The 19,046-nt window shown below is 37.9% G+C and overlaps 1 protein-coding gene across 43 annotated transcripts in view; it reads left to right on the plus strand.

Moving 5' to 3' along the window:
- LOC101733947 (protocadherin gamma-B5) overlaps nt 1-19,046 on the plus strand; it is a 249,548-nt gene that overhangs the window by 227,374 nt on the left and 3,128 nt on the right. For 40 of the 43 annotated variants that reach the window (XM_031898772.1, XM_031898754.1, XM_031898757.1 and 37 more), the window contains exons 2-3: nt 12,733-12,791; nt 16,411-16,499. In XM_031898772.1, coding sequence (XP_031754632.1) covers nt 12,733-12,791; nt 16,411-16,499 — 148 coding nt within the window. Of the gene's footprint in view, nt 1-1,363; nt 4,021-5,971; nt 8,905-12,732; nt 12,792-16,410; nt 16,516-19,046 lie in introns of those variants that run through there. The other 3 variants (XM_012959703.3, XM_031898767.1, XM_031898753.1) reach the window with 3 other exon arrangements.

Raw genomic sequence — 19,046 nt, forward strand, 5'->3', positions numbered from 1 at the left:
TGCGGCAAAGCGGAATGGGACAGACCGCTGATCACTAACTGTAACTAGTTTAACTGTCTATACAATAATATACAGTATATTCTGAGTGTTCTATGGTGTAGTGTGCAGCAGCAGTTTTCTTATTAGTGGCCTTATCCATCAGAATATAGCAGCATATCTTCTTTCATAATAAAGATTCTTTTCCACAGTGAGAATGAATCATTGTGGCACCAATAGGCCAATGTGACATTTCAGAGCTTAATTAATAATGGGTTAAAAGACAATTTTCCCTTAAAATCTCAAAAATACTTAAAACAACTTTCATTGACATTTGGTGAATGTGTCGCATAATGTAGGAAAAAGCAAACGGCTGGAGTAAAGGAGGGCAAAAGGCACTGTTTGCCCAGGTAATACATTAGATAATAGATTTTAAACAGTTGGCAACTAAATGCATATTGGTTGCCATGGGTGACTAGACCAGTACCAAACTTAAACCTTTTATTACATTACCTCCATAGATATTAAAGCTATGGAGCAAATAGCAAGGACAGGAAGATTTATGGGTACAGAATACTTTATACAATTGTTTTAGAACTTTTAAGGTATACTAAGTTTTAAAAGAGCATAACCACATTAAAATTAAGGCATTTCTCATTCTTTTTGGGGGCTTCCAAAATGGTTCTAGTTCTGTGCTGCCAGTTCAGATTGTAATAAATCTGCTCCTAAATCTGCATAGATATTCATTTGATGTACTTCTCAGAAATATACATAGTGACAGTGCTTAAATTTACACCTTGAAGCAGGGAAATTATGTTCTTTCCACATTATTCTATGTTGATCTCAGAGATGTTACTCAGTACCCAAAGACCTAATATGCTAGAATATATATATGTACATTGTTAATTAGAAATATAGGGATTCTTATATATTATTATTATAAAGTTTTATCAAATACTAATGCAAAATTCTGTATGAAAACTTTTAGAAGGAGACATTACCTCTATGAAATGATGCAGAATTTTGACCTACCGTGGATTGATTTTGATTTTCATTCATGTAAACCCAATAATATTGCTTCTCCCGTGGTGCTGTATATCAATCTTGTATGCTCTGCCAATATTATTATAAGCAGTTTATGGCATCTGAATCTTATTCTTTATACAAACAAACATTTACCAGATTTTGTTTTCTAAACTTAATAGTTTTACATTTTTGGCCAAGTAATAGTTCTTGAAATATAATATATTGAACAAATATCTTACTAATATATAAAAATGGATAAAATTCTCATAAGCAATTTTGGTTTAATTTTTTTCTTTTTGTGATAATCTTAATAAGATAGTAAAATATATCCAGGCAATGAGCCTGCAGTTCTTAGTTGAGACACAGTGTGCCGCTATTGGCCAGTAAGGTAGAAAACCCAGTGATGGAGATTCATTGAAGTTTCCAACAGCCAGGCAGTACCGATTGTGGAAAACACATTCATTTCCATACTGGATCTTTATGTTGACAAGCTGCAAAACCTCAGTGGATATATTTCATCATTCATAATTCTTTCTCCAGAGGATTTAACAGATTTTACTGTCACCTAATCTAGAACGATTCAGCTTGGTAATGGATTTCCAGAAAATCAAAGAAAAGAGGACTGAATGGACAATGAAATGGCAAGTAGTGTATTTCCTTTTATTCTGTTGTCTGTGCAAGGCAATAACTGCTCAGCTCCACTACTCAATTGCTGAAGAAGAAAAGAAAGGCTACTTGGTAGGAAATATTGCTAAAGATCTGGGCTTAAATATCCAGGATCTAGCAAAGAGAAAATTCCGCATTTCCTCTGTTACTGCAGAGCATTTCTTTAATGTGAATTTAGACAATGGAAACCTGTATGTAGCAGCCAGAATAGACAGAGAGTCAATCTGTGAAATCACACCTATCTGTTCATTAAGCCTTGAAGCAGTGGTTGAAAATCCTTTACATGTTTTTCATGTAGAAGTTGAGATTCAGGATATAAATGACAATTCACCTTTTTTTTCTAAAAATACTATAAGTTTGGAAATTCTAGAAGTGACACCCCCTGGAACTCATTATATTCTGGGTAATGCTATGGATCCTGACGTTGGTATGAATTCTCTTCAGACTTACAAAATCAGTGAAAATGAATATTTCAAACTGAATATGAAAACAAGTGGCGATGGCAGAAAATTCCCAGAATTAATATTAGAGAGGCCTCTGGACAGAGAAAAGCAATCAAATCTTGAAATAATTTTAACAGCTTCGGATGGCGGTAATCCTGTTAAAACTGGAAGAGCTGTGATTAAAATTATTGTTACTGATTTCAATGACAATTCCCCAATGTTTTCCAAAGAACTATACCAAGTGAGCCTGACTGAAGGTGCACCAGTGAATACTCTTGTGATTCACATGAATGCTACTGATGAGGATGAAGGTGTAAATGGACATGTTACATTTTCTTTCAGCCACATCTCCAAAATTGCTGAACAAACATTTTCTATTGATTCCCAGACTGGTGAAATAAGGACGAGAGAGGAATTTGATTTTGAGGTAACAAAGGCCTATGTGATGAATGTGGAAGCAGCCGATGGTGGTGGTTTGGTTTCACATGCTAAGGTTATTATCCAGATTGTAGATGCAAATGATAATGCCCCAGATATCACTCTGACATCAGTATCTAACTCCATTCCTGAGAATTCTGTACCTGGCACAGTGGTGGCATTAATAAACATCCGAGATGTTGACTCTGGAGAAAATGCGAACGTGTATTGCCACATTACTGATTCACTGCCTTTTGAATTAACATCATCATCTAGCAACTATTACAAACTGCTGATGACAAGTTCCTTGGACAGAGAAGCAATGCAGGAGTACAATATTACTATTAAGGCTACAGACAGAGGATCCCCTCCACTATCTACCACCAAAACAATTAGGCTTCTGATACAAGATGTGAATGACAATCCTCCAGTGTTTGACCAAACTAAATACGTTGTGTATATTCCAGAAAATAATCCATCAGGATCTTCATTATTTCAGGTCCAAGCCTCCGACCCTGATCTAAATGAAAACGCTAAAATTATATTTTCTATTGTTAACAAAAATGGTGATGATTTTCCAGTTTCTGCTTATGTTTCCATTAATTCTATGACAGGAGTCCTTTATGCACAGCGGCCATTCGACTATGAGCAAATGAGGGAATTCAATGTTCAAGTGATGGCTAAAGACAATGGCTCTCCACCGTTAAATAGTACTGCCACTGTTAAAATATGCATTACAGATATCAATGATAATTCTCCTAAGATCCTATACCCTTCTACTGGGGTAGATGATTCCACTGTGTTTGAAATAGTTCCTCAGTCATCAAATAAAGGGGATCTAGTAGCTAAGGTGGTTGCAGTGGATGCTGATTCTGGACACAATGCCTGGCTCTCATATCAATTTCTGCAACCCTCAGAACCATCTTACTTTAGTATTGGTCGACACACTGGGGAAATCAGAACTCTGCGTGTTTTTCAAGAGAAAGAGACAACCAAACACAAAGTTATTGTCTTGGTGAAGGACAATGGAACCCCCCCACGCTCTTCTACTATCAATTTAAACCTTGTTGTTGCTGATAATTTTCAGCAAGATATTCCTAAAATGAAGAACAAATACCAAAACTCAGATCAGACAAACTTAGATATATACTTGGTAATAGCCTTGGCATTGATTTCATTCCTATTTACTCTGACTGTTATGTTTGCATTCATATCAAAATGCAGAAAATCCGCCCCTGCTAAACCATTTGGATCAATTGGTACAGGGTTATATTCAGAAGCAGGACCCAAGTTCCCACCTAACTTTAACAATGGAACATTGACTCTCCCATACCCCTATGATGTGTGTGTAGCAATTGACTCAACAGATAATGAATTTGCATTCCTAAAACCTGTTCAGGGTGTTCCAGCTGAAAACCTCATAGACACAGACGATTCAGGCATTGGAAATAATTCAATTATTGATTCTTCTTCATCTGATGGGAATAAACAGGTGAGGTCATTGTAACATATACTTTTATATCATTTACTTGGAGTTCAGCATTGAAATTCAGTCTTATTTAGTGTTGGAAAGACTTGGGTCATATATAATGTTTATTTGCACTTATAGTGTCCTGTTATGTTCCAATGTTAGAAGGCAGAAGGTTAGGTTTCATCTACTCAGTATAATTCTAGGTGTCTCCTGTAATAGATGACTGTGGTCCACTGATATTCCAGGGTGAACATGCGTTACTGCAAGATGTTTAACACTTTAACTTTATTTTAGATTGTAAGCTTTATTGAGCAGGGCCTTCTTTACCTCTTATCTTTTGTATGTAATCTTTTGGGCTTCATTTGGAAGCTGAAAGCAGCATGCTAAGGGCAAAAAAGGCAGCATCAGAGACCTGTGGCATTGCCCTTGGATCCAGCACTGACTGTGTTAGTCAGCAAAATAATCAAGGTGGGCACTAGAAGCTTATACATCAAGACAAGGACATACTAACTGCATTATTAGACATTTCAGAGCTCATTGGTTGCAATTGCTAACTGCGCTTTTGAAATTTAGGAACCTATGTTAGTAAATAAGCCATAATATATGTGTCTATGTGTGTTGCATTCCAGATCGTTAAACCTTTCTCAGTGGGGAGCATTTACTGGTGTACAGTGTAGAGGGTCTCCTGGGAGATATGATCAACCCATTGCAAACTTGACTGGGTTAAACGTCTTTGCTAAAGTAAAATAATTTCTCATATATACAGTATATGGTTTGGGTTTGGTTTATAAATGGCAAATAATGCTGTGAACAACTATTGTCAGGCTAACATTTCTAATTAGTTATACGATGTGTACTTTAATAATAAAAGGAACAAAAAATCCTGTATAAATTGGGTTTACTTATACTTTATTTTACTGTAACTGTTCAGTAAAGCTTTATGGTACATGATAATGAGCATAGGGACTGTTAGTATCTGAAGCTGTCATACTTTTTGTTATGAACACAACACGTAAAACAGCGGCCTCTGGTGGAAAGATGAGGAAAAATGCTTATGCTTCTTTTTCGCTTTTGTTGCTATTAAAATACTAGCTAAGAAAATACTGACCTATTATAAATGTTTGGTATTTCTTTAAATGCTGAAATTCAAGATTCAATGCATAATTTCTTTTAAAATACTGTAATGAGAAACAGGAATTATTCATTTGTCTGAACATGAAGATACAATATATTTATATATTACTGCTAGAACTACATATACTGGCTACATGTTTATATAGTTACTTATAAGGCCAACTATGGTAATCTATGAACTGAACTCTTTATGAACTACCCCCTTCCCACTGCTGCCATCGTCTGTGACCTGCAACCTGCAGTAAAAGAGCAAGCGGGTGGGAAATTTGAAGCTGGAAGTGGCTGTATCAAACCATGTTTCCCCCCCCCTACCCCCACAAACACACACTTTCTGGAGGTTTCTGGATATTGGGTTTCTAGATAAAATATCTAATATATATATATATATATATATATTATATTGCCCCATATCATTCAGATATTTTCATTATTTCCCGATAGAGCTGCCACCAATCCCCATACTCTCAGTCTGCAACCTGTTCACTAATTCATTTAGAGCCATAATGCATGTACTGTACTGAAACCTGTACAATCTACAATGTGCACTTGCTACTTAGCCATGCAGGAAGAGAGGGTCATTTTCCGCATGTTGGCTATGCAGAGATTAGATGTGATGTATATAAATATAAAGTGCATGTTTTCATTGCCTGCTACATGTAGGCAACTCCAACATTAGATGAATAGATTAGTGCAAGAAAAATGTATATTACATAAAAAAATAATACCTTTTCTCCTCTCCTGTGATGTGGAAGTTGATCATATAAAGACATAAAATACATGTACAAGCATGCTGGGTATATTTAAATAATAAATTCAAACTCTCTCTCTGTGATGGAAACATAAAACCTAAATATTACAATATAACTTGCGCATATTCTGACTTAGTTGAGCTAAAACATATAGAAAAGCCATAATTCACTAACCTATTTAAAACCAGCTCATTTAGTGACTAGCATTATGTTACTTCAGGTTGATTGTGTGTTACCTAATCTGTATAGATTTTATTATCAGATTGAAAATATAGGCCATGATTTCTGAGCGCCGGAGTAATGTATGCATAAAGCATCACCACAGGGGTAAAGCGTGATAATTTTGAAAGTGCCACTAGATGGCAGCATTATCTCTCTCCATTCTGACATGTAACTAAGTACTTCTTGGAATGGAATCTGTGTGTGCATGTGTCCTGAGGTAACAGCAGCTAAGCAAACCCGATTCATTGAGGACACTAGTAAGGAGAGTGCAGTTTCATTCTGTATAACAAAAACAAGCCTGAAGATACTGTATCCTAAACCCACTCTGTAGTGCCAAATTCAGGATTTTGGCTAACCTGTTAAAACGAAGATGAAGCCGATTTGGAAATTACAAGTATTGTTTTTATTTGCTGTCTTAAATTGGAGTTTTATCTCTTCTCAGCCAAGATATTCTGTACTTGAAGAATCAGAGCCTGGGTCTTTTATAGGAAATGTTGTTCAGGATCTAGGACTAAACAACGTGGGCATTTCTGAAAGAGGACTGCGCCTGGCATCAGAGAAAACCATGGAATATTTTGCCCTGCATCTCGAGAGTGGCACTCTTGTGGTGAAAAGCAGAATAGACAGAGAAAAGCTATGTGGATCCAGTACAAGTTGCATGCTTCCTGTGGAAATTATTATTGAGAAACCTTTGGAGTTGTTTCGCTTAGAAGTGGAGATTGTGGATGTCAATGACAACGCCCCACATTTTCATAACACTGATCGTGTCATAAGAATGACGGAACTGGCGGCTGTTGGCTCCCGATTCCCCTTGGAAAGAGCTCAAGACTCAGATGTGGGAACTAATGCTGTTAGTGCATATCAGTTAGCTGACAATCAATATTTTTCCTTAGCTGTACAGAACAGGAATGATGATAAACCTGTGCTCGTGCTAGAGAAAGCCTTGGATAGAGAAGAACAAGATGGCTATCAGTTAGTTCTTACTGCCTTCGATGGCGGTAATCCACCTAAATCTGGAACTATCTTGATATCCATCATTGTTCTAGACTCTAATGACAATCCTCCTGTATTTGATAGCGCAGTCTACAAAATTGGCCTGAAAGAAAACTCCCCATATAATACCTTAGTAATACAGCTACATGCAGATGACAGCGATGAAGGCCCAAATGGTGAGATTAGTTATTATTATGAAGATCAAATCTCAGAGAACATAGCAAATGTATTCAGCTTGGATCAACAAACAGGTGAGATATGCGTTCAAGGAAAGGTTGACTATGAACATCAAAGGTCTTATGAAATTTCAGTAATAGCCAGAGACCATGGGGTACCTGAAATGGAAGGACATTGCATTGTTCAAGTGGATATTGAGGATTTGAACGACAATGCTCCTGCAATTACTCTATCATCCTTCGTCAGTTCTATTCCAGAAGATACCCCAATTGGAACAACAGTGCTACTCTTCAGTGTTAAAGACCAAGATTCTGGTAAAAACGGAGAAGTGAATGTACAGATTTCTCCAACCCTTCCATTTGAGATAATATCTGTACAAAACCATTATTCCTTGATCACAAATCAGTTGCTGGACAGGGAGCTTGATGATCAATATACAATTCACCTGACTGCCAGGGATTTGGGATTACCTCCACTTCAAACTGAGGCAACCGTAGATCTGAAAATCACAGATACTAATGATAACCCTCCAACATTTGAACAACTTTCGTCTGGTGTTTATTTAAATGAAAACAATAAGCCTGGTGCTCTGCTCTATGCAGTCTCTGCTTCAGATAGAGATGAAGCAGAAAATGCTCAAGTTGAATATTCCATACATAATGGATTTATAGATGGTTCCCCTATTTCATCCTTTGTTTACATTGACAAACACAATGGAAAAATCTACGCCCAACAATCTTTTGATCATGAAGAGGTGCAACATGTGGAGTTTACAGTGATGGCTGAGGATTTTGGATCTCCAAAACTGTCCTCAAATATTACAATTCACTTGTACATCTTGGATGAAAATGATAATTACCCTACAATATTATTTCCACAGGCGTCCCAACATCTCCAATCACCGCAGATAATCCCGAAAGCTCTACCAGCTGGTTCCTTAGTAACTAAGGTCGTAGCCGTTGATGCGGATTCAGGATATAATGCATGGCTAACCTACAATTTAACCGAAGTCTCCAGTCTTGACCTATATAAAATAATTCCTCACACAGGAGAAATCAAGTTGGTCCGAAATATTCAATATACAGATTCTCCCTTACAGAAACTCTTAGTTTTAGTGAAAGACCATGGAAATCCTCCCAAGTCATCCACAGCTACATTACTCATTGCCTTAGATGATAATGTCAACAAGCAGAGCATTTTATCCAATAATATAGCCATTATTGACAGTGGTAAACAAAGGCACGACCTGACCTTGTATTTAGTGATCTCTCTAGTTGCCGTTAGCGCAGTGTCCGCTATAACCTTTCTTATATTGCTGACAAAATGCATTCGAAGGAGAAACTCATTTGCTAAATGCGAATGCTGCTGTTTGCGCCAGTCACAGTCAACTCAGTATTTGGGTCATACTAAAACTTTGCAGCTGGACCCAAATGGAACCTTACAGTATTTTGAAGTATCTATGGGTTCTGCAGGGCAACAAAGTCAGTGTTACCAATTAGCTAATACAGCAGATATTGACAGTGGGACCCTAAACATAATGAGATCATTGAATTTCCCTCAACTGAAGGACTTGGTTAATAAGAGTGAAGATACTTTACCAGGAGGTTATAGGTGGAAAGAGACTTTGCAGGTGAGGAAAACCAAACATTATGTGTTTCTAAAGCAATACAATATCCTGGTCATGAGAATGCATTTGTAGTATGGCCACCTCTCCTCTTGTCCCAGTCTAGACAGTGATAAAGCTGATAATGTTTGGTAGTATGGTGAAGATGACAGTGGGTGGGACAATGTCATAATGAACAGGCGATTGACCCAATTAGGTGTTTTACATTTTGGATCTGTTACATTTCTGGGTTCCATTAGTTTGAATGGAATAATGCATTAATGGAACGTGGTTCTGACATTTAAAGGTTTATAATTACTTGCTGCTTCCTAAAGAAATGTTTTCATCGTTAGAAGTACATTGTCCTTAAATTCAGTTTGATTGGCAATTACTTTACTCATTTGGGCAGAATGTTCAGGCAGCAGTGTGGGATTGTATGCAGCTTGATGATTTGGTCTGTATGAGAATATGATTCATGTTATGTTATTTAGAATGATGTTGATACTGCTAAGGTAATGGGAGTATTGGGTTGCTAAAAATGGTTGATGTTGTGTGTATTAGCTCAAACCTGAGACTTTTCCCTGCAGCCTGATGTTCTCTCAACCTTTAGGGCAGACCTTCCCTTTGTGATTTGCCTGTAGCTGGGTAGAAGGATTTGCCTTGTTGGCATAACATGACAGTCAGCAATGTAGAGTCATAGGAGAACTGTTACAGGTGCAAAAGGGTGCATTATTTAGAATTATTTTTAAATATAAATACAACGTACCAAACCATCTGTATTGTTTATTGAAAGCTTGTCACAAGCAGCAAGATATTTGATAATTCTTCCCCAAGTGAGCCATGCAATTGTATGGCCTTGGCTGCATGCCCTCCCCAGTGCAAATTCCAAGCCAATGAGCAAGGGCATCATATATAATTATGATTATACACATGTGATTTAACCCTGGCAGTCATTTTGACTGACTGACATTACTGAGCATATCTATATAATATTGATTTATTTAGATTCCTGTTTAGAGCCATAAGTTATCTAGAAGAAGCCACAATAGTGCTGCAAATTATTTACTTTTTACAGTAGAAACAAATAACTGCATTAGTCTTACTGATCACTTAACATATCTCTGAGAAAAGTATGAAACACCTCTATTTCCTAGAAATGGTCTTTAATGTTGTTTTTCTGGAACCTTCTACACAACTAGATAATCAGTTAAGCCTATGGTGCTTTTTATATGAATACAGTGTTAAATTTGCCATCATTCTTATAAAGCAGTGTGAGAATCGTAGATATTATGTGAGACATTCTTCTATAAGTATAAGCTGCTACACAATGTAGGAGTGCACTGGGGTGGTCTGCTCTAGTCTTAATCTGCCCATAAACTTGAAGATCCACTCATTTGCCACCAAACAAGTGGATTTCTCCCAGATATGCCCACTGCCATTTGGATCCCATTGATAATGCATGCTGTCAGGGTAAGGACCACATCAACAATCCAATGTGTTCCTTACCCCAAAGCCATTTTTAAATGTACAACATGTGCACAATTTTTGCCCAGATATTGATTGGGCAGGCCCAGAGGAGGGCCCCATACATGTGGTCCGTCTGCTGCTTTTATCAGTCCATGTATGGCCACCTTTGGGTAAGATTTTTCCGAAAATTAGGCCTACATACAACCTGTTTAACATGGTCCAAGGCCAGAGTGCAGGCAGCCACAACAGATCCTGGAAGACCTTAAACAGCCAGCTAATCCCGAGTTTCTATGTTGCTATGCAGTTTCTATGCAGGTTTGCTACAGTATGTACCTCTACAGCAGTACTACAAAGCTTTCTAATGCTGCTTGCTTTTAGATGCCCAGTGAAAGTGGAAAATGACAACTGGAACTGTGTTTTCTGTACCTCTTTTTACATTGTCTACATAAAATCGCCTTTCAGATTTTTTTTTGGATGGTATATTTTGTGTGGTGTTAAATAGATACATTTGCCTAAGTAGCATATATTCTAGTATATTAAGAAAACACACTATCTTCCTCTTTAAATGCACTTTTCTAATAATTTCAAAGACATTTTTCTATAATTATGCTAAATTGGTATTACAGACCAAGCAGTGCTTTGATTTCAATTGCTTTACGCTCTTAATTTGATTGTAATTCTGTTTGATAAGGGAGTATTCAACTGCATAAAGCAAATATACAACCTTTACATGTTTATTGATTTTATAAAAGTAATAAAATATGCCAAGACCTAGTAACTTATAGCAACCACTAGGGTTGCCATCTGGATGGTGTTTTACTGGCCTCAACAGTAAAAATGATACTTGACGCCAATGTTACCAAAGGGAAAAAAGATATATGGAAGTATAGGAAGGCTGATAGCAGCCAATCAGATGTTTGCTTTCAAACAAGTGACCAGGAAATGCTACTTGCTGATTGGTTGCTATTGGTTAATAGACCTAGGGCAGAGTTTGCAAATTTCATTACATAACCTTTTGAGAGTTCATCATTCATTTTCTGTGATTCTTACTCATTTTTATATGCTTTAGTCTTTTAAAAATAACGCATGTTAAAATGACACTGGATAATTACATTTTGAAAGAGAAGCAAAAGCAGACAGTCTGTCTTCCTGCTCCCCCCACTCTCTGCATGATAATGTCATTTAATGTCATTTGCGCTACCAATCCAGTTCAGGGAATCTCTTAATAATGCAAAGTGCATCATTTTCCTGTGTTAGAGGAGATGCTGGTTCTGGAAAGAGCTTTTCCTTAATGGGATTTCAGAAAAGCCTGCGGGCTGTCACATGCAATCATTTTCTGCAAGCGATTGTAGAACACTGGCCTGGAAATAGAAAGCAAACACGTTAGTCAGAACTTTGCAAGTATACACTGTCTGTAGCATTAAGAGAATAATAACAGTAGAACAGGTATGGGGCCTGTGTATCCCCAGTGTATCACCATACCTTAAGGATTGTTTCTCCAGCAATATGGATTCATGCTGCTTACCATAAATTACAGGGCACTGTTTAGTTATTTCAGAGAAAAGGGGAATTATTTTTAAAAACCTGAATTATTTGATTAAAATTGACTCTGTGGGAGTCTTCCTGTAATTTGGAACTTTCTGGATAACATGTTTTAGGATAACAGAACCCATACCTGTACTAGATTATTGTTCTTAACTGATATTTGTAACTGTTATGTGAGCAATTTATTAAGGGGCTCTGACCTGGTCAAAAACTATTTCCCCCCAATGTTTGTGCCTAGGACAGACATGTAAATGGCCACAGAATTGGCCATGTAGGTAAAAATGTGCTTAATATAGAAGCCCCTACATATCGCAGTACCAAGTGTGCAAAAATATGTGAAATACCACACTTTTTGTTGTTTTGAATACAAAACTAATATGATTTAGATATAAAGTGCTTAAGACATAAGTATATGTTGTACCTGACACTGCCATTACAGGTAGATCTATGAATTGCTACTAATCCAGGCTGCAAGGAATCTGTTGGGCCGTGTCCCTCTCACAAACAGTGTGTGACAAATGCTCCGACATGTGCGGGGAATTGCATGGCTACACTGACTGCCTTTGAAGCTGTGATGTTAATAGCAACCTGGTTTATAGTGAAAAGTAATCCTGTGAAACAGCCAGCTGTTCTGAATAGCAAGAGAGCTAAACTCACAAACAGAACATCAATAAAGTACTTGTTACTATGGGAGTTTGTCGCAGAGTTTGTTAACATGAATAGAAACATTTTGATTGATAAAAAGTGCAGGGGGAAACAAGTTTACTGTATGAACCAATGTAATGTTCCCAGAGGTGTTAGCCTGAAGAGCAGTCATTAAACATGTCATTCTGTTTCTCTCAGCAGGCGCAGCCGAACGCAGACTGGCGAGTCTCACAAGCTCAGAGACCAGGACCAAGTGGGTGAGTGCTCTGAGTTTTGCTTATGACGACAATGTGATATACTCTTCATAATGTTTATTCAAACCAATCAGTTCATCATTTTCCCCCTGGATATTTTCTTTTTTTCAATGTATTTTGTATTAACAAGCAATAACAGATTTACTGAGCTAGAGTAGTAAAGCCACATGGTAGAACCAGTCAATAAGCCCCTCAGAAAATGAACTATAATTCAAAGGGAATAGTGTCTTACTCCAGGTTCTAAGAGAGACTTGTCGCTATGCCTGTAGAAAACCTGTCACTGCAAATATCTTCATTTATAGGTGCCCCCAGTCCCCCGTGTGAATTTGTGCATTGGGAAAGGGCAAGTTCTGATAGGCTGGAGGTAACATGTAAACAGGGCCCCAGCCTATTACTGAATGATTCAAGCTAGTAACCATATGGCTAGGGAGGCGGCAGAGGGGCGATGGCAGGGTTTTTAGAATTATAGTGACACATTTCTTTTAAAACTGGAATATGTCACTGTCCCTTTTAACTGAGCTAAACAGGCCCCAAACGTGTAAGTTTAACAGTGCAGTGACCAAGTGCCTGTACAGAAGAGCATGCAATCGAAATGTTATTTGTGAGGAAAGGATATTAAGTGACCTGCTACAAAGAATTGCCATAGGATCCCCCACAAAAAAGTGCCAAGACTGTCCTGACTACAATCCAGTGTAACCTATTCAGCTTGGCATCAGAAGTATAATAATGACAGGTTATACCGTTTTATACAGCTTGGAAAACTGCATGTTGCAGCCCCTACTCAATTGATTAAACTAGTGACCATATACCCAGCATAGAGGTCAGAGACATGGGAGAGCACAAATAAGGTATAATGCTTCCTTAAACAAATCTGGGACATTACATAAGTGAATATTGTTCTTTTGAGCCTGTAAAGTGCCAAACTAACAGCTTTGCATTTTGAAGGAAGTATTGCAATATATTTGCTTAGAAACCACTCGCCTCCTTAGCAATCACTTGCAGGGTAAAGCGATAATAAGAGTCTCTGATAATTATGTCCTTTATAAGGTATGGGGATGGTTAATGGTGACAAATTAACGGATCTGATTGGTACAGTACGTGTATAGTCATGCTAGCTACTTCGGTCAGAAAGCTAGCACGTCTCATTAACGTTATGTGCAGTCTCATCTGTTCTGGCAGGAACATTTGCTGACTTGTAGATATTTACTCAGGGAAAACATCCGTACACAGTCATGGATAGGAGGCCTTGCTGATAAAAAGAGACAGTTAATACAAGGATACTTTGTTAGTGCTTAATTTAGAATGCTTTGTACAATCACAGAAAAGTAAACAGAGTTTCTTGTATAATTTCTAAAATCAGTTTCAAATGGTACTGAACAAACATTTATTTCTCTAAAATGCACCGGCAAGAGTAACAGTGTTTGAGAAATAAACAAGTACAATATCTTTGTATCCTACGTTGATATATGCCATTTATCCAATGAAACCCTAGCAACAGCCTAACTGCCTACTCAAAGCAGCCCTTCAGTGTAACTTGTTGTGCCTCCATAAGTAAGCCCCATACCCACCAGCTAAAAGTGTCTCCTGTAGGTGTGTTCCTCGCCCTCTTTAGCTGCCTTAAACTGACCCCCATCATTACCAAACCTCCTCTCCTAGACCTGCCGCATTAGGCTTCATACACATGATCTGTTTCTGTAGCATACCACAGTGTGGGTCAATGCATTTATCAGCAACCCATGAGTTAATGGTTTTCATGTTTCCCAGTGTTTCTGTACCCATAGGAATGGAGGCAAGTGCTCAACACAATGAACTAAGCAAGATCCATTTTTATTACAGTCACCATTGATCTCTGTTTCCATGGGTGCAGACAGATTGGGAATCATGAGAGCAGTTAAATCATTTGTTGCTATGGGCTGAAACCCAGTGGCAAATTCTAGTCATCATGTAAATGAAGCTTTATGCTTTAAGCCACAGCCACTCCCCACACTTCCAGTAATCTCTGGCGTCGCTTGTCAAAGCTCTTAGAACATTAGAAAATTCCAGATATAAGTATTGACTGAATGTCATGCTAAATAAAATGGAGATATACAGATCCAAAGTTTAATATTTAGCAAGACCAGTGCTTTAGTGCATATATACAGATGATGGTCAGAAACAGTCAGGGATTAATATTTTTCTGGTAACAAAGAAAAACTCCACAGGCCCTGCATTAGCAAAGGGAAGAGGTCCATCAAGCAAATGGTAGTTTTGGTTTCATATAACCCGAATATTCACCTTAGAGACATAACACTACTGGAACAGGAAAGCACTAATCCCCAAAACCAGGCCACTAGTGGTCAGTAATTATAAGGTTCATACAGGTACAAAGCAGGAACTGCCCTACGAGTTTTGTGCTGAAAGCTGTGGGTTCTGTTCTTTCTAAGTTGCCCATTTTTCCATGCAGAGGACACTTGACTTAGGGCTTCAACGATGGAGTCTCTAGCCACGGAGCTTTGTTTAGATACCTTACCTACCTTCTAATAGGCACTCAGTTTGCATATTACAGTAACAATAAAAACTGCCCCAACCATGCCTCTCTAGTAAAACACCCACGTTTCAACCTCTGGTCCAACTGTAATGTAGAAAAGAGCAGCACGGACTCTGAAGCACTAACAATACTCGTTCAGGATAAAGAGGCACCTTCAAAACTTCAAAAAAATAGATGTAAAGTTCTATATTTATTTTAGGCTATTAAAAATAATGGTATCAGAGCAAAATGGGGAATTGCTGTTTTTGGGTCGAAAAAAGCTTTTGGCAATGCAATTCCTGATCTTACTGTGAAGCCACTATACTGGGGTCATTTATTTTACCCCAGGGCGCAAGTGCTGGAGTGCTAAGGGGTCGCAAGAGCACAGCCCTTAGTGTTCACTCAAAGGAGCACTGAGATTGATTGAGAATGAGCCCTTATATGTTTTCAACAGCCTGAAATAAAGAGATTTAAAGCTAATTTTCTGGATGTGCGGCTTTATCCTGAATAACTGCATATTAAATTTCATATGCTGGTAGTCATTGGGGCTGACAAATGTGCTACAGTACATTACGCCGATCACTATTGCTATTGCACTGGTGCATTTTAGTCCTTTTCTTAATAAAATAGCCCATTTGAATCTTCAGCACTAAAGGTTTTTAACTGATCAAACCTTAGGAGGATAATATTCCTTCTTACATGAATTTCCCTTATAGTTTATAGACAGTTTTGCAGGAGTACAACAATTCTTCTTTGCACAGCTATATATTTATGGTAGATGTTGCCATATTGCTTGCCCTGACAAAATCAACAAAGGAACAGTGGAAGCAGCTGCCCTTTATATAAACATGCAATTATGGCGAAATTTACATTTTTTTACTCAGTAAGTTATGCACTTACGTTTTATTGCTTAACAGGAAAATAAACACACTTTTTCAGCAGGGAATATTTGTTTTTATATAAATCACTGTGGCTGCATGATTCTTGGTATTTCTTGGCCTCCCTGCTGCTCTCACATTTCAGGGTTTCCAAGAAGGACAAAGATTTGTGAACTGTTTGTATTTTTCTGCTGACACTTGGCTCTGTGCTTTATTGAAAATCATTTGGTCTCTTTAGAGCTCAGCCAACTGAGGAATCTGGAGTGTGGCCAAACAACCAGTTTGAAACGGAGAGACTGCAAGCGATGATTTTGGCATCTGCAAATGGTCAGTTTTCATCATGGTAAATGCGCAAGTTGTTTTCTGAAACCGTTTTCCCCTCTCACTCACATCTGATGAAGCCAAATGAGAAAATCTGTTATTTAATGAACGTGTTTGTGGTGTAACATTCACAGAGATCTGGGACAATTAGCGCAATCACACGAGAGTGAGGGCAGCAGCCCCCGTAATGATCACTAAACAAACCCATATACGCACACAGTTTGTACAGATATACAGGGTGCTGCATAGGAAGGGCCACGTTACTTTTAATGTTCCCTTTCTGCTTTCTGTCTAATGGAAATATAAAGAGGTGATTTCATTTACCATTGTTTTATTTTACCTGACTAGGTGCTACTGGGCCAGCTTGCTTAGTCTTACCTAAGGTAGCATCAGTAGCATAACTACTCTGTGCCAGGTTCCCCCCGCAGGTCCCCGCTCAGAGTACCAAACTGTACCCAGCCCAGGGGCCTCCTTCCCAGGCCTGCATCCCCCTACCCACTGGCTTAGAAATGCCCCCTCCTACCTGAGAGCCAACAGGGAGCGGGGATTACAGTATATACACCAATAGAGAAAGCAGACACTGTGGCCCAGGCCCCCTTTACCATGGGGTCTGCAAACCTCTATTGTGACTCCACATTGCCTCAGGCTGATGGATACAACCTTCCTTATCACCTTCCATACTTTGCTGATGCTTAGAATAGTATAGAAAGTGCATGGTCTATGTCCAAAGAACGTCAGTGTTGGTATCATTGTGTAATGGCAAGTCTTAAATAGCTGAATATAAAATTATACAGGCATAGCATTGGCCTTTAAACATGGTAAAAGTATTTTAGTATTATATTTAAGTATTTTAGCACAGGTATGGATCCCTTATTTGGAAATATGTTACCCAAAAAGCTCCAAATTAAGGAAAGGCCATCTCCCATAGAGCCCAACATAAGCAAGTCATTTTTTTTTTTAAATGATTTCATTTTTCTCTATAATAATAAACAGTATGGTAACTAAGCTGCATGGATCCATATTGGAGGCAAAACAATCCTATCAGGTTTATTTAACTTTTAAATCATTTTTACAGGCTTCTAAGCATTCTGGATAACAGATCCTATACCTAGTTATATACTTTCCTACAATAGTCTGTCCAGGTTTCCTATAGTTTTTTTAACCAAGATAGAATTAAACAGTAATACAGGTATGGGACATGTTGTACAGAATGCTCAGGACCTGGTGCTCTCCGTAATTTGGATCTCCATACTTTATGTCTACTAAAAAATCATTTAAACATGAAATAAACCCAATGGATTACTTTGCCTCCAATAAGGACTAATTATATTTAAGTTGGGACCAAGTACAAGGAACTGTTTTATTATTACAGATAATATTTTTTCATATTTTGTATTATTTAATTAAAATGGAATCTATGGGAGATGGTTTTCCCTTAATTCAGCGATATATAAAGAGAGAGAGTTCATAAAGAATGATAATGAGAGACAATTTTATTGAATGACAGCAGTTTTATTGCCAGACCCTGTTACGGCAGATGTATCCGTGTGCAAAAACCTAACCTTGTGGAGATACTGGCTGCATGGTTTGAAATTAGAGATCATCCCAACCTTATCACAAAATCAATCAGCCTTATTGATGAGATGCTTGTACAGTTACCTCACTGCACCTTTTCTATTCAACTCTGCTCGTTGCTATGGCTACTGCACATCAGATTTCCAAAAAAGGTGTTTTTTTTCCTTTCCCACACCCCAAAAAAATAACAGCAATTAGAATGAGTCAGCTGGAATTAGAATGTGTCAGTCAGAATGAGAGAATGGAAATATCTTTTTCCAGAACACTTGCTTATATCATTTGTGGATTTGTTTCATTTACACCAACAATCAATAACTATTCAAGCCACTTGTTAATTTGCTAAGGAGCAGCAAGGTCCATGTTTGTGCAAAGGCCACAAAGCTCGGGGCCTACAGTACTACTTATTGGGCAGCTAGGGTTGCCACCTGGAAGGGATTTTACTGGTCTGGCCAGTACAAATAGTGCTTGTTTGGAAAACAGTCTGTCCAGGACAAAACCGGACAGGTGGCAACCCTAGGTCCATGGCACAAAAAAAAACTTGGATTGCACTAAAACACAGTAAGGAAACGATACATACAGCACCAGGGCTAATAACATATAACAACTAATCAAATCTTTGTTCTTAGACACTTAGATAGGTCATCATTCAATATTGCTTGCTGGTTGCTACGGGTTACTAGACCTAGTGCAAAGTTAAAGCTTTTGTTACATTATAACAGAAGGTAAATATATGGGTGAACTACCCATATAACAGTATTAGAAATCTAAAAGTAGCACAGAGCGCTATGAATTGTATAGTTCTAGTGTGTGTGGGACCCTTCTATAAAAGTATCTGTGAATGTTACATTATGGCTTTTCACATTATATTTTGTTTTTTATTTAAATTTGCCCCTATACATTTCTCTCTGGCTGTCACTAAGCAACCATTGCAATGCATTGCTATACCATCATTGTGATAATATTCTGCTTTGTTTTCCT

Source organism: Xenopus tropicalis, chromosome 3 (assembly GCF_000004195.4).
Source record: "Xenopus tropicalis strain Nigerian chromosome 3, UCB_Xtro_10.0, whole genome shotgun sequence".
Classification (NCBI taxonomy): domain Eukaryota; kingdom Metazoa; phylum Chordata; class Amphibia; order Anura; family Pipidae; genus Xenopus; species Xenopus tropicalis.